The sequence below is a fragment of the Doryrhamphus excisus genome, linkage group LG3, assembly GCF_037039965.1.
Source record: "Doryrhamphus excisus strain RoL-2023G ecotype Guam linkage group LG3, RoL_Dexc_Guam_v1.1, whole genome shotgun sequence".
NCBI classification, from domain to species: domain Eukaryota; kingdom Metazoa; phylum Chordata; class Actinopteri; order Syngnathiformes; family Syngnathidae; genus Doryrhamphus; species Doryrhamphus excisus.
In genome coordinates, this window is record NC_136359.1 from 17134003 (window position 1) to 17150221 (window position 16219).

A 16219-nucleotide genomic window follows, 5' to 3' on the forward strand; every position below is an offset into this window, starting at 1 on the left:
CGATATCAATGGCATTCACGGATAGACGCTATCGTAATGGGAGTCACAGCTGGTTGTATTTATAATATTTGGGAGCCATGAAAGGCTGTATCCCCTTTCTATTGAATGCAGCTCTGTGTTGTTGACCCACTGCAGTCCGCATCAGCTGTACGTCTCATCACTTGTTCTCGTCCCTCCTCCGGTGCCCATTCCCCGGCGTCATGTGAGAAAAAGTGTGTTTTCGGTGCTCTGTGTTTTGTCCCGGGTTCTCCTCCGCCTCGCCGCTTTCGTCAAAGCGGACGTGCTCGCCTTGCTATCCGGGGGGTGTGGTGTCCCTGACGCCGGTGTAACCTGCCTGCAGGCTTCGGCGTGAGGCTGAGCAAAGGATGAGTGAGCAAGGAAAGAGCTCGACATCCGCCTCTGCCGCGGCCCCGCCACCGGGCTCGGATACTTACAAAGGTTGGCTTTTTAAATGGACCAACTACTTGAAAGGGTACCAGCGGCGATGGTTCGTCCTCAGCAACGGCTTGCTGTCTTATTACAGGTAAAAAACTAAGACTCGACACACAGCTAGTCATATTTGCGTGACGTCACTACAGCTGGATACCTCGGCTGGCTAGCAGGCTAACCGTCGTCAGGCGGTCAGCTGACAGACACAACAGCCGTTTTGATGTCCGCAATGGCAGCAACACGGCATTTACACAACAAACTGCACCAGCACAGCTTCTTACTCCGAAGTGTGGGAGAAAGTCTAGCCAATATGAATGACGACGTTAGCTAGCTAACTAAGCTAGCTACTTTCAGGGGCGTGTGGATCCAAGCTCCAGTTAACACTAATCGTTACCATATTATCATTTACTTTTATGTGATTTTTTTAGTGTTGCACATGTAATTCCCCGGCCATCTGTTGCAGTGAGCCCCAGGGATCATTGTAACACGATACAGCTATGTCATTTTGTCAAAGAGTCTCTTATAACACCTGTGGCTCAGGTGCCCTGTAAACAACCACCTTAGCCCCGGGGATGTGCTGAAGCAAACTACGTCAAAAGTGTTAATACTACTGGAAACCATGCAACGTTTTCACTGCACTAATGGGTTATTATTGGTACACAGTCCAGTAGCCAAAATTCTCTATGCAAAGATTATACTGGTCAGTCATGTATCATCAGATTAATAATTTAATGTTTATCATTATGGTTATACTTTTCAGTGCTGTAGAAGCGCACTGCATCATATTAAATATTGTTTTTAATATGTTAAATACCTTATAGTAGAGAGATTAAATGACTCTATAGGGCACTTACTGGACAAAACGTGTTGCTGTTTTACATGATGAAGTATCAGTATGAGCCTATCCCTGCTGACTTTGGGTGAAAGGGGGCCTACAACCTGGACCGGCATATACAAACGACCACTCACACCAACACTGAGTGGAAACTCAACCCACACTGGTCAACCAAACAAGTGAACCACTACGATACAAGTTACTCTGATGTGAACAAAGAAATATAGTTTGCAGCAGAGCTGCCAGTGTAAACATTGTAAATAAGTGAATAAATAATTATAGTAATAAATTGTAAATACAACAATCCGTGATTAAACAATTTCATGAACCACAATATTGAAAAACTTAATAAAATGAGCAAATACATAAGAAAACGTACACATTCGTCCCTCATTTATCGTGGTTAATTGATATATTATGCTATTGATATTGATATTTGATACTATATTACATTTAAAACGAATTGTGGTCAATATGTAAATCATAGGTTACACGTGTGTCTGTATTGTATTGTATCTTTTAATTTGTCCATGTCACAAAGATCTACCTCCTACTATAAACATAAAAATATATATACTAGTTAGTATAATTATAAATATTACTATTTATCTACATTGTACATCAGACACGATATAAAGATATAAGCGTCTTACTGCGTTATTGCTTCAAGGACCAGACAGTCGGATTTGCAGTTAGGAATGTGACATTAAGTGGGTTTTTTTGCAAATGTCATGAGGGTGCCACACTGACAAAGTGTCTGTTTGCTCTCAACAAGTAGCGTTCAGATCGTCTTAAAAATCCCTCTGTGGTTAAATGTCACTTTAAGAGAACAACAATGTTCTTTTAGTCATATTTCTCCTGTTCTCCTTGCACTTTCTCAAGCAGCCCTGTTGTGTCATCATCGGGTGTTACTTGACACAGAGGCCCATGGTGAAAACAGAGTCGCCTGTTGCCTCCGCTCTTTCTTGATAGTCCATTATGTTGGGAGGTGATTGTTGTCCCTGTGCTAAAGCATGTTCGACATCTGAGCGCAGCCCTGGCGCATGAGTTGATGCCTCATCCATGGACCACATTGTGTATGTCTGACCTTAAGGCTTTGCTATCAATGTCCCGCTGTGTTTGTTTCTGTTGTGGGTGGAACAGAAATAGAAACCGGATATGTCAGGTGCAGGCTTTTCTTTACCTACTAAGGGATAACACCACTGGTTTCTTGTTGTTTAGCTATGCTACGGTCAGCGATAAAGAATAAGAACAAATAACAGTTTGTTTTAGTTGCTACGTCTAAACAAAATGTTAAATGGGAACTGCACATTTTTGGAATTTTGCTCATCATTCACAATCCTTATGTGAAACATAGGCGTATCTGGCCAGTGCACGCCCATATAAGGAAGTTTATATAAGAAGACTAGTGCTTCAAAAAACTACTAGTGGCTATTCATTTATTAGCAACTCCTATACCAACCAAATTAGATATTCGGGTTTGGCAGTGGTCCGGAAGTCTTTGGGAACACTTGGGATTGTGACCAATCACAACGCCGTGGGCGTGCCCGGAGGTGGGTCGTGAGTGGAATAATATAAAACAGACTGTTTTGTAAATCAAAGGAAATAGGTGCAGATTCTGGAAGATCTAGAAAGCTTTCTGTGCAGGTTATCGTGTGTAGCTGCTGTATAGAAATCCACAATTGAAAAGGGCAGAAAAATGATTATTAAACAACTTAACTTTCTTTGTATTAGCATTACTCCAGCGTATGTGCTGTACGTTTTCCGTCATGTTCTCTGATTAGTCTATCGCTGCCAGGGTACGTATTATGTCCCTGTGTCAGCGGGAAGTCATCCGACAGTCAATTAAGCGGAGCACTTACTAAAGTAGCACAAGAACATTTTTAAAGTGCACACAAAAGGCTTTGAAGTGTGCTTTGTAGTGCGGAAAATACGGTAAAACAGTGGTGGCTGACAACACTGCGGGTACAAACACAGGTGCGGTCAACAATCATAGCGTTCATATCGATTCCTAAAGACCGGCGTTGTGAAAGCAAAATGCTTTGCTTTTTGTCGCTGAGAAAGCAAAGTGAACCCAGGCAGCAGCATAATCAATGTCTTGACTGCCACAGTCAGCACCGGCCTCTGTAGACTTGGAATGACATTTATTGAGGTGCACCATTGCACTTGTTATTGATTCTGCTTTTTTGTTCTCACAGGGCTCTTTTTTTCCATGTCAGTCTTGTCCTCGCTTTGTATAATCACCCAGAGAGCCATATTGTGCACTTCTCACTGAGATGATTTCATTCTTTCATTTTCAGTTTCCTAATTGACTTTCCCTTCTAGAGTTAATGCTCTCAGCTCTACTTACTCACCTCTTAAATGAGATCTGGCGGGTTGCTTTAGGGAAGATTATCGAGCATTAAAGAGCTGAGTGGTACTGGAGCTTCCGTATCAGTGATGTGGCTTGGTCTTTGATAGAAAAACAGGCATGTTTTAATTTTACTTCCTCTAAACCGGAAGAGAGAATATGGGTAGTAGTCATTAGCAGTGAGTTCAGCACCATGTTGATAGGGATCATCTGATCGATCGGCCACTGATCATCAGAGATATCCATTGAAAACACATGATCGGCATATGGCGATAAATGCTGTTCAAAGCTGATCACAAAAAACAATTGGTGTGTGGCGGCAAACACTAGGAACAATGTTTCTCTGGTGCTTTCCTGGCATGTTGTGTCAGCCATAACAAGCTTATCTACATACTCCAGCAGGGTGTTGTATCTCATTTCCTCGTCCTGTCCATGTATGCACTGTCAGCATGTTCAGTGTCATTACATGCTCCAGATTGGGCAATATGTGCTTTATGAGGATGTGTGCGCAGTGAAAGGACAGGTGAATCACAGCTCTCTAACGCTTTCCTGACTCAGCACATCCTGCCGTCATCTTCTTCTCCCTGCTAGCACTACAGTGCCACTTGTAGTTTTGCTTCCCATATGAATCCATGGCCTTTGCATGGCCTCAACTCCCCGCTGTGTAGATCTGAATCTTCTCTCATTCATCCAGCTCGTTGACCTATTTTAGTGCAAGAACTATATGTCAGGCTGTTGAGGCACAAAGTCCGCCCTCCACTCGACTTGTCTTGGCCCAAGTATGACATGATGAGGCAGAAGGCACCTTGTCAGTGTCAAATGTGACTGGAGCGGCTATAGTGTGTAAGTGCTGTTGAGGAGCAGCTGATTGTGTCATTGAGGACTCATTCAGGGATGAATAAACGAGTATCAGTTCTCACAGACAAGCCATGACTACTTTTTCCTTAATGACCGTTTTTGGGTCAATTAGTGTATGGGTGATCATGTGAGTTTTGTCGTTTCATCTGAAACAGCTGTTGCACCATGTGATATTGCACTTTGGTTGTGGATGTTAGTCCAATAACCCCTGCAAACACTCCTTTCGGCAAAGGGAATTATGGACCAACTATCGCTTGTAGCAGTGTGTGTCAGCCAATATACCACAAAGTTGAAAAAAAAAAACTTTTTCAGTTTAACAAATTAGATGTAGTAAAGTTGTAAGGACTATATTTGCAAACTAGTCACGGTACAGTGTAGTTATTTCTATGTTGGGTATTTGCTTTAGTTTTGTAACAACATTATAGGACTATGCAGTATGTAAGTTTGAAAGACACATAAAGCTTCACATGCTCAGTTGCTTTGCTGTCCCTGTTGCCACTCACACTCTGTTCTATCATTGTTCACACTGTGTTTCTTTGTTTGCTTTTGTTTACATTAGAGAAGACAGACAGACAATAGCCTTGTTTTCTCGACATTCACGACCCACAGGAGCATACACAGAATATTTTTGGTTTCTTTCACAATCTGTGCATGTTTTCTTTTGCAGGACACAGGCGGAGATGGCACACACATGTCGTGGGACAATCAACCTCGCCACCGCTCACATCGACACAGAGGACGCCTGCAACATTGTCCTGAGCAGCGGTGGCCGCACATACCACCTAAAAGCTAGCACCGAAGTGGAGCGACAGCGATGGGTTACAGCGCTAGAGTTAGCCAAAGCAAAAGCCATCCGTAATACAGTCAACCTGTCTGGTAAGTATAGGCAGCTACCTATTTGGGGAAAGTGAAGCTCCATGTTGTGATCAAATCAAAAGAGTGGGCCCATACTGCATAATTACATCTGTGAGGTACTGACATAGGAATTCAACTTTGGTAAATAAAGGCTGGGCTGGTACAAGTCAAGCAAACATAGCAGTGTTTAAAGTGGGATTTGTTATTAAGTTAACTGCAATTTCAATCAATTATATTGGATTTTTGTCCAGCTACTGTGCCCTGATGTTTGAAAGTCGGGTTTCCTCCCACATTCCAAAAATTGGCGATTCTAAATTGTCCATAGGTATGAATGTGAGTGTGAATGATTGTTTGTCTATATGTGCCCTGTGATTGGCTGGCGACCAGTCCAGGGTGTACCATGCCTCTCGCTGGGATAGGCTCAGCATACCCTCGACCTTCATGAGGACAAGCGGCATAGAAAATTGATAGATGGACGTCCTTTTTCTTTTCTACTGACATTCCAGCATGAACCAGGAGAGGGCAGCCAAGTATCCTTTGGCAAACAAAACAGAGAACTAGGGTTTTTTCCACTACCATGACAACAGACCATTGTCCTTTTCAAGGGTATGCATGCCTGGTGTTGCTGGTCAGGGGCTTTGGGAGAATGGAAAAACTATGTAAAGTTGTTGCTAAAAAAAAAAGAAACTAATTTAAGGTTGTTGTGAATGAAATATCTGTTAAGAACTGTGTTTGTGTGCACAGCGGGTGACTTTGTTTGTAGTAGACTCTTATCTGAATCCGGCATGCATCCGACATCACGCTGAGAGAAAACATCACATTTGCCACGACTGTTGAACGACCACACCTTTGACAAGGTGTCTTTGTCATTTACATTCCCCTTTCTATCAAGCAGAAAGGGCTGCTATTGATCATGTGGGTGTGACTCTCAGCACACACTTAACACTTCATCATTGGTGAATAAAACCAGTTTTATGGCTCAAAGGAAGTATGTATTAATTGGACTTTTAGGAATATTTTTTGCTTATCTATTAAAATATTTCAGTACTTTCACACAATACAAAAGTCATTACATGTTTTTATTTATTGGGACTGATTCAGGACCTGATTTACGGCCTTTCCTAATTGGACGTTATTTTAAAATAAGGCTTGGATTCCATTGTACGAGCCTAATAGCCCTCTAAGGCATTTGTTCAACAGATGGCAATGTTTCCTCTGCAAAAATGGGCTCCCGTATTCGCCTCTCAAGTGTGTAAACAAACAACAGTTTGCTCCTCCCATTCATCCATTTTCTAGATATGCCGCCTATCCTCAGTAGGAATGTAACAATTCCCGGAAGTAAGCACGGTCAAATCTGACACTGTGTGCGTGTGTGTGTGCTCGATCAGGAGAGTCCGTGGGGACGTCCATCAAAATGCTGCTTTTTCATATGATATCGATTGTATTTTCAATCTTGTACATGTTTGTGAGGTAGACTACTTCTTCTCTTCAATTTTGCATCGGAGTTGGAGTTGAGACATTTTTTGAGGCACGTTTTGCACTGTGTAAAACTTACTCTCACACAGACAGGAAGTCGCATAGCTGCTATCATGTTGACTTCCCATAGTGTGTGACGTCTTTGATCTGACATCACATGTGAGGGGACAATGAATACAAAAATGGACATGCTGGTTCAGACGGTTACATGAAATAGTGGTTGCTGTCATTGTTTTTTCCACTGAAAGGTGCACGACACTCTGAAAAACCTGCCTGTGAGGTTTCGGTGACATGTCTGCACTGTGCGCCTCCAATTTACCACTGCGCTTTGCCTGCGCCAAGAATAGACTAGGTCGGAGCTGGCAGGCTTTCAGCGCACCTTTGGTGCTCTGTTTTGTCATGAAATTGTCACTGCACCAAGCTGAAAATGTGTGCGCCACCACACAGCTAGGAGACCAAATTGGCAAAAGACGACTCCAAATTGTCCAAAGGTATGAATGTGAGTGTGAATGGTTTGTGAATATGTGCCCTGTGATTGGCTGGCGACCAGCCCAGGGTACCCCGCCTGTCGCCTGAAGACAGCTGGCATAGGCTCCAGCACGACACGCGATCCTTGTGAGGATAAGCGGTAGAAAATGAATGAATGAATGAGTTTGACTCTAATATCCTCATTACAGCATGTGTATGTTTGGGATTAAGCTGGCAGCTCATTTCTTATATTGATTTATGCATTCTGAATTTACTGTATATACTGGCTCCATTTTCATGTAGGTTGTATTTGCCTGTGCACTATCCGTGGTCCTGAAATGTAGATTGCGGGAGGAAACATCAGAGACTTCCATCACGCTTTCTTTGCTTGCTTTTTCCACCCCTCCTTCCTTTTTCCAGGCTCCTGATCTCGGCACACTCCATGTATTTTTCCCCCCGACCACATTCTCCCCAGTACTCGCTCTTTTTCATTTGCCTTCTTACTCACTGTCAGGTTTTCCTGCTTTCTCCTGGTCCTTCCGTCTCTTTAAGCAAGCCCTTCATTCTGTTTTTCCTCCTGAGGGAGTGCTACTTTTGAATGGACAGTCTATTTCATTGCTATTGTCCTGCCAGGTCCGAGGGGAAAATAGAAACAGGATTTAAATAAAACAGGCTTGCTCTTGTAAGTATCTGCCTTTTATATTGCCTTTGACAATGTGTAAGTGTGTTTGTCTGGTAAAATTCTGATCTCTATCCTCTGTACAGCTTTCTAATAGATGATCTGCACAGAGATGTAGCACAGACAATTTAACATGGAGATTGCCTTTTCCCTCTTGGACATTTAAAAATGTTCCTGATCCCTTATTGCAGTTAATGAAATAAAAGCTTATATATTTAGAAGCCAGGAGATCGTGGTTTCAGTTGGAACATCTCTTTTTGTGGAGTTTGTATGTTCTCCCCTTGCGTGTGTGTGTTCTGTCTGGGTACCCCGGCTTCCTCCCTCATTCCAAAAATATGCATACTAGGTGACCCAAAATTGTCAGGAGACTCTAAATTGATCCTTCTATTCGCCCAAAGCCCCAATGAATGGTTGTTTTTTTTGTGTATGTGCCCTGCGATTGGCTAGTGGCCATTTGCCTAAAAAGACAGCTGGGATAGGCTCCAGCATACCTGCAACCCAGGACACATGGGAGAAAATAGACAGATGGATGGATACTTGTAAGCTATGTTATGTGCTTTTATTATATTGTTCAACTTTGAGGTAGTTGAACATTATAGTAGTATACAGTTAAATTCACTGTACATCAATATACATATTCATGAAATGGTGGCATGTTTTATAGAAATACATTTAATTCATAATAAAACCACACATACAGAATGATCTGGGGGAAAATAACATAATTGTATTCTAATGTACTAATATTATATCAACATTTATTCATATGCATCTGCAAGATTTGTATAAAGGTAAAGTTACATTTATGTATATGCTGTAAATCCGTCTCCAGCTGTCTTATCAGCATATTTTGTTGAAGGAACCTTCGTGCACTACATCCTACTTTCTGAGCATGTATGAGAGGATGCTGCAAAATGACAGATGACAAGGTTTATCATCTTTTAGTTCTGTGTAGCAGTGTATTGCTGTCCCTTTTGGTTTGTCTTAAAAGTACATGCTTTGCTAATGGAGGTTGATTTACTTCGTTGTTTTAAGTTCTCATGAGACAAACAGTTCTAGTTTAACTACCTTAATTTCCTTTGAGAGACACCGGTATTTAAGCCATACCCACTAAACTTAGAGAGAAAAACAGATTTGTGCTGTACATATATAAGGAGATATATCTGTATTTTTATTCTAAGTGGACAATACTGTTATGAAAATGTTTGATTGAATCAGTGCTTACATTTTCTTCTATTAGCTTGTATGGGCTGTTCACCCTCAAAAACAAACAGATTGCAGGGCATTATTAAAGTGTGCGGCAGAATTGCTGGCAATTTAGAGGCATACTCTAAAAAAAGGCTCAGTCACCCCTTGCATGATGAGTTCAGGTTGCTTCCATCTGGTCGTAGATATGGTGCTCCTAAATGTAGGACCAATAGTAATGTTTGTGGTGTTGTTGTATTTATTGTTTTTGATTTTAATTTGGTATTTATTTTTGGATTGTTGCCTGTAGAATTGCCCCTTGGGGATAATACAGTTTACCTTGACCTTGTAAAGCCGCATCGGACATTTCCACGTCATAAAATGTCGTATTGTGGCACACACATTTCATGAGGAGCAGGTCGGTCTTTATTTGACAAGAGCCACTCATGAGCGATGACAACATTGTCAACCCATCGGAAACACAGCAGGAGGTCATTACTGAGTATAACCGTCTGACTGATAGGTTGACAAGCTCGTTGTGAGTTCCCTATTAGCTACTGATTGGCTCCTGCCAAAGGAAGAGCTAACATTTCCTCACTGACCTGCGAGTGGCGCAGGATTTAAACAATTAGTAGTAGTAGTATACCGTATTTTCTGGATTGTAAGTCGCTCCGGAGTATAAGTCACACAATGCCAAAAATGCATAATTGGGTAGAAAAAAACTAGAGTATAAGTCGCATTTTATGTGGGTAATTTATTTTACAAACTACTTGACCAAAACAGACATTACATCCTCTTGGAAGGCAAGTTCTAACAATAAAATAATAGAGAACAGGCTGAATAGATGTAAGATATGCACAATAGTTATTCAGCTACACAAAAAATAAACATGAACAGAAAAGGTGTCCAGTATTTATGTAACATAAACAGTTTTTTCATTTATAAGTCGCTCTGCAGTACAAGTCGCAGGAACAGCCAACCTATTAAAAAAGTGCGACTTATAGTCCAGAAAATACGGTATGTGTCATTCAGGGGCTCTGGGTTTGGTATGGACTGTTTTGTGGGATTTCTGTGGGTCTTTAGTAAAATATATAGAATGGTATTTAAATGGTACCTACTATGCTCATTTTTCATTTTCTGTATTGAGGTAAGCAGCTAGACACGATAACCAGCACAGAAAGCGTTCTAGTTCTTCCAGAATCTGCACCTATTCAGCTGTATTTCTGTGGATTTTGTGGTTCCTGTGAAAAGGGTTTGTTTTTAATGTATTCAATCCACAGCATTCCAGGCATGTCCACTCTGCTGTGGTTGGTCACACTCCTAGAAAGAGTTGATAAACGGTATAGGAGTTGATAATAAACGGCAAGTTATCTTTTTAAAATGGCAGCTTTTAACTTACATATTGTTTTGTTTACCTGAATGGTTGGAAGAAGTTTGGCGTAGCGTATCAAAAATGGGGCACTCTCCATACACCGTGAATCCGGAGGTCTTTAATCCTATCAAACACTGTCCATGGTTGAGGGCTGGGAATGGATGAACACAAACGCCTCCTGCCGCTTTTGGCAGCATTTCCAGGCATTGATGATCTGATTCCCCTAAATTCTGAAAGTAGACTATTTTGGATATGTTTTTTGTATATTAAAAAAAATGTACAGTTCAGTTCAAGGTACACCAAAATATTTAAATACCTCCTAAAATATCTCCTATCAAAATGAAAAAGTCCCGGAAATGAGACTTGCTGTTTTTTTCAACAATAATGCGCAGATAGATTTTAATTTAGTGAAAAACTTGATTTTGTAAGCCACTCATTGATACAGGTGATTGCTGATGTCAACGTTTTTGCAACTCGTTTAATTCCCCAAGATGAAAAAAAAAATCTTCAAGATGAAACAGGCTTGTCTTTTCAACAGAGCCATTTGTCTGGCTTTAATGAGCTCAGTACTTTCTCGCTCAGGCAGTGGGGATTGTTTTGGTCCCTCATTCTTAATGCAGTAAGTGGTTTAATGAGACAGCAGGCTCTTGGTTCGTGTCTTCTAGATCCTCTGGCTATTACAGTAACTGTCTCTCCTCCAGCAAATACAGGAGGGCATTTTGGTACCTGTTTGACACTTGAAAGGAATGCTATGTACTGTAATAGTTGCCTCTTCTTCCTCATTAACAGCTCTCATGATTTGTTCTGAATAAATGCTGAATAGGTACGGTGAAATTATGCAGCCTTGTCATACTTTGCTTTCCGAATTCCATGTCTCCCACTGATGTTCTCACTGCTGACTGTTGACATAGACACTACTGATCCAGACGACCAGATGCAGAGGAAACCCCATGTTCTTCAGGATGTTCCACAGGTTGCTGTGGTTGACACAGTCAAATACCTTGGAGTAATTGATAATACATATGTATGCGGAAATGCTACAATGCCTACACTTCTCAATGAACATCTGGCTATTGATGATTTTCAGACCTTTGCCTATCATGAAGCCTGATTCTTTATCTGCTATTTCTGCCTTGTGCCTGAATTTTTGTCATCCTTCTGTAATCTTAAAGGAAAACTGTGACCCCTGAAACTCAGTTGGTTAGACTGCTGCTTGTACAGTACTGATGCCTCTTCTGTGGAAGGGAAATGTGAAGTTGATCCTGTTGTGGGAACTGCAGGGCTTCTCAGAGTGAATAATGGAGGGGAGAATCAATGGATGTTGTTTGACATTTTGCCCTTCTAATGAAACAACAGTAACTTAATATTTAATTTCTTAATCTGACATAAGATCTTGATGGGTTTTTTTGCCGCCACGTGGCCTAACTTAACTTAATAACATGCCATTTAGTTTTCCAGAAATAGCTGACTTTCGCTGTCAGCAGTGAGGGAGCTGTGCAATTTGGTCTCAGTTGAGTAGATCATTGTTGGCCGGCCTAGCCAGTCCTGTCTCCTCTCTGCTTCAACTCGCTCCCCCCTCTCTCCCTTTCCAATCTGCACTGCATTCAGAGAAGCGTGTGGAAGAGAATTGAAAATGTGTGAAGCTTTGTGGATGTGTGTGCTTGGTGTGTATGTTTCTGGAAGCAACGCAGGAGAGGCAATGGGGATAACTGGAGGGAATGTCTCTGTGCCTTCCTCTCATCATTGTGTTGCCAGTGTGCGTATATCTGTGAGTATGTATGTGTGTGCAAGTACACTGCAATGCTGATTGGAAAACGTGGCTGCCTCAGCCCCCCCGCTACATTGCGATGCGTCTCAGGGAGCGCGGAGTGGAATCAGGGCCGCACTAAGTGGGATGAAGGGCCGGAGATGCTGGGAGCCGAGAACCGTCCGCTCCCTCTGCACCCGCGGCTGCCTGAGTAAACTCAGCCATGGTCAGTACTGCTCTGGCTAAAGCTTTGGCGTAGAAACATGGAGCTGTGACACTCCATTCCATCTGTCATATAACAAAACCCTCTGCATCATGCTCTCTCCATCTCGCTAGCTGGAGCTGTCATCTATCCATCTCCTTCTGGCATCTAAGCATCACTCCGCAGATGCTTAGAATTCAGCAGCCTCACTCTACATTGATGCAAATACAGGACTGTGCTGCAAAAGGAAAAGGAACATCACGTCCTACCATTTGCCCTTCCCGCTGCATGCAGAGCTCGTCCCTTCCCTTCTTTCTCCCATGTTGCTTTCACTCCCACTTCCTCTCTCTTCTTTGCGCCTGCTCCACTTTCTATTTGCATGTGTGGATGTGCGTGCTGGAGGCTGCCAGCCTACAAGTTATGTTGCATTTGTGTTTTGTTGTGTCTGTGTTTTATGTGTAGAGTGGTCATTGCTTTAGTATTATTGTAGATTTGAGTGTAAGAAATAGTGATGGTGTTTTAGCCTCACTTGTCTTTTCCACTGCTCTTCCTTTGCTCTCCTTTCCTTACCTCTGGCATTGTTGGACAATTTTAAGTTTGAGCAGCTGTGCTTCTCAGCCCTGGGCTCTCTACCTCTTTCTCTGCTGTTTGTTCACTGAAATGAGTTTGGCTTTGGCACCAAAGATGCTAAGGCTTCAACACTCCCTCTTCAATATGAAGATAACCCAAAACAGTGACTCAGACCAATACACATTTGAACAACAAACACCTTGAACAATTTTACTCATTATTACTTTCTCATTGACAAGGTGTGTTGACTTCTATTCAAATGTAGACAACAAGATACCATATGGTAGAGTACAGACCTCCGACAAGGTTTAACCAGAAAATGTGGAAAAATATCATGGAACACTAACCAGTATTTCCAAAGAGAATAGTATCTCATGGGGGTGTGGAGAACAATTCCACAGTAACTCAGAAAGTCAAATTCAAAAATCAATACCTCTACTCGCATTTGTATTAACATTTGCACCCATGTGTAATGGGTTCGTCCTCTGCAATCTACTTTAAGCTAATTTTAACCTACTAAAGCAGCCCTATTCAGTTAACAGCCCGCGGGCCACATGCATCCCAGGTGCGATCCCCAAGAGGCCCAGACTGTGGCCAAACCCATCCAAAGAAGTAAAAAAAAAGACCATGAATGCAACACTCTGCGTAGCTTATTTTGATATACTTATATTTAAGTCATTTACTGCCAGCCAATTTCAGAGAAGAGAGCTCCATACTTGAGTTGTGGGGCATTTTTGGGGCATTTTTGCTGAACTTTCAAGTCCCACAGTTTTAGGAGGACATAAACATTGAACCTTTGTAAAGAAACATTAGAATATATTCTTTCATCAGAAAAAAGTTTATTTCTATCCTTTGTGGGTCTTAATAAATCGGCAGTAGAAGATAGGGTGGTTTCAGCGAAAACACCTGAAAAATATGGACGTCAGTCACTGTTGTGCGCTTGGCTTCTTGCTGGTGGCCTTGATGTAGAGCTTCGGTGTAGCACCAAGCAGCACACCAAAACTAATTGCGAGCTTGTTACTATTGTCAACAACTATGTCGTCATCTACATCTTCTCTTACTCTTTGTGATTGCGACACTTATGTCACCAACCTCAACCGTGTCCTTTGCTATCACGACAGAGCCACAGTCAGAGAAACCTACCGATGTACGCTGCCTGTGTTTTGTCTCTGCTGGATTTCCTCATATACTACAGTACGTCGCCATTTTCCTCTCTAAGCACGCAGTTCACCAGCTTCTGACTTCTTCATATCCGGGCCGATTGGAGTAACAGCAGTCTCATGAGATTAACTCAAAACCATTTCTTCTTTTTGTCATGTCCATAGCAGTGAATGAAGTCACAGACAGAACTGATACTGCACAGCTGTGCACGTTTTTTGACAGGAAAGGTTTCAGAGAGGAATTACTCTGCTTACTGCCTTAAAAGGCCATACAACTGGGAAGTATTTTGACTAGGGCTGTCAAAGTTAACTCTTTAATGACATGTTAACGAGCCGCTGTGGTGTAGTAGTTTGCATTCTGGACTTCGGAGCAAATACCCCGGGTTCGAATCTCCACCAGTAAGCATCATTGCTATACTTCAGGACGGGCATACGGGCATATGAAGTTCTCAAGCCAAAATCAGTATGCGGATCCTCCACTTGTTCTGAATCACATCTCCACATTTGGTGAGCATTTGTGTGAGTAACATGCCAACCGACAACCGTGACAACAGTGTGGCCGTGCCGGCACCACTCAATTTTAATGAGGCAGCCTACGCCAGTGCTGTTTACAGTATGCCCGGCTTTTGGCAACACAACACACGCCTGTGGTTTCAACATATTAAAGTCCAGGTCTCACTGCAAGGAATGACTAAGCCCATGACAGTATTTCCATGTAGTGGCACAGGGACCTCCACTTTCTCTCATAGTACAGGAACAGTTTGATGGACAACTTTAGTGGTTTTGAAACTGTGACGTTTTCATACCATGGTTTACCTTGAAACCAATAGTCCAGGCTTCATACAGAAATTAAGACCACAGGGGAATCAGTTCTTTGGATAGATATCTGCAATATTGTTTGTAATGAGAACATTAATAACCTTTACTCTTGGGTAGGTTGCTCCTCAAATTTAAATGAGATGATACATCTGTTGGCACCCACCCACATTGGATAACCACATGTTCCCATATATCTACTCCAAGACGTTTATCTTACTTAATCCATAATTCTCCAACTATGTATTTTATGAGGGGTTAGAGTGCAAGGTCAGCCGGCTTTGAGTCCATCATCATCAAATGTTCAGGTTTTAATATAGTACATACTCAAAGAGCCCTGGGATTGGCTGGCGACCAGTGCAGTGCGTATACCGTCTCTCACCCAAAAGACACCTGGGATAGGCTCCAGCATATGCGCAACCCCAGTGAGGATAAGCGGCATAGGATATGGATGGATGGACATACTTAAAGAGTACTTAGTGGCCCATACTACCTGCAGTCTGTGACCTCTGCCCTGGTTATGATGGCCTTCATCCTGGCTCATTATATTGTGACACTGACATCAGGCCACTTAGTGTGATGAATCTCATCTTGCTGTGTTATTGGGTTACTGACTCATGGCTCGCAAGCTCATTAAAGCTTTTCCCTGTTTCCATCAAGTAAGGGTGTTCAATGAGAAACAGTAGCGACCAATCAAACACTTCTTATCCGTAATTGTCTTTTTCAAAGAGAACGTTGAAGAATTTGCAGAAGACAAAAGGTTTAGCCAGCATTAGCTACACCTGGAAAATAAGAAAAAATAGCATACTTTATGTATATAATATAGCATTTTTATGTTTGTTATAGGTCTTAGAAGACAAAGGTTATTTTGAACTTGCATAATTTTTGGCCTCAGCTGTTTTTTATATGAATTATGACATGTCAATATTCAATAGCTTGTATTCCGATGGGTGGGCTTTATCACAAAATAATGCTTTACAAAAACACTTATCTGGCCATTTTACACATAAAAATTTTCCTCTTTCTCCTCTCTTTTCCCTGCACATGCCGGATGACAAGAGGGATATTTTGCTTCGTAGCAACAGCGGTTGTTCAGTCAGGGACACTGTGCCCGGACTGTTCTCTCATGGTGTGGGGAGCTCGCACGGGAATAGGGTGTGGAAATACTTCCCCAGTGGACCGCTCATTCACAATGGCATGTCCTCACAAACACTAAC

At 42.0% G+C, this 16219-nt stretch overlaps 1 protein-coding gene across 3 annotated transcripts in view; it reads left to right on the forward strand.

The window, feature by feature from the left end:
- Nucleotides 1-179: 179 nt before the first annotated feature.
- Nucleotides 180-16219, forward strand: part of osbp2b (oxysterol binding protein 2b) — a 33335-nt gene continuing 17295 nt past the window's right edge. For 2 of the 3 annotated variants that reach the window (XM_058070531.2, XM_058070532.2), the window contains exons 1-2: nt 180-523; nt 5140-5348. In XM_058070531.2, the coding sequence (XP_057926514.2) occupies nt 366-523; nt 5140-5348 (367 nt within the window). In that variant the 5' untranslated portion in view covers nt 180-365. Of the gene's footprint in view, nt 524-5139; nt 5349-12086; nt 12481-16219 lie in introns of those variants that run through there. The other variant, XM_058070533.2, reaches the window with a different exon arrangement.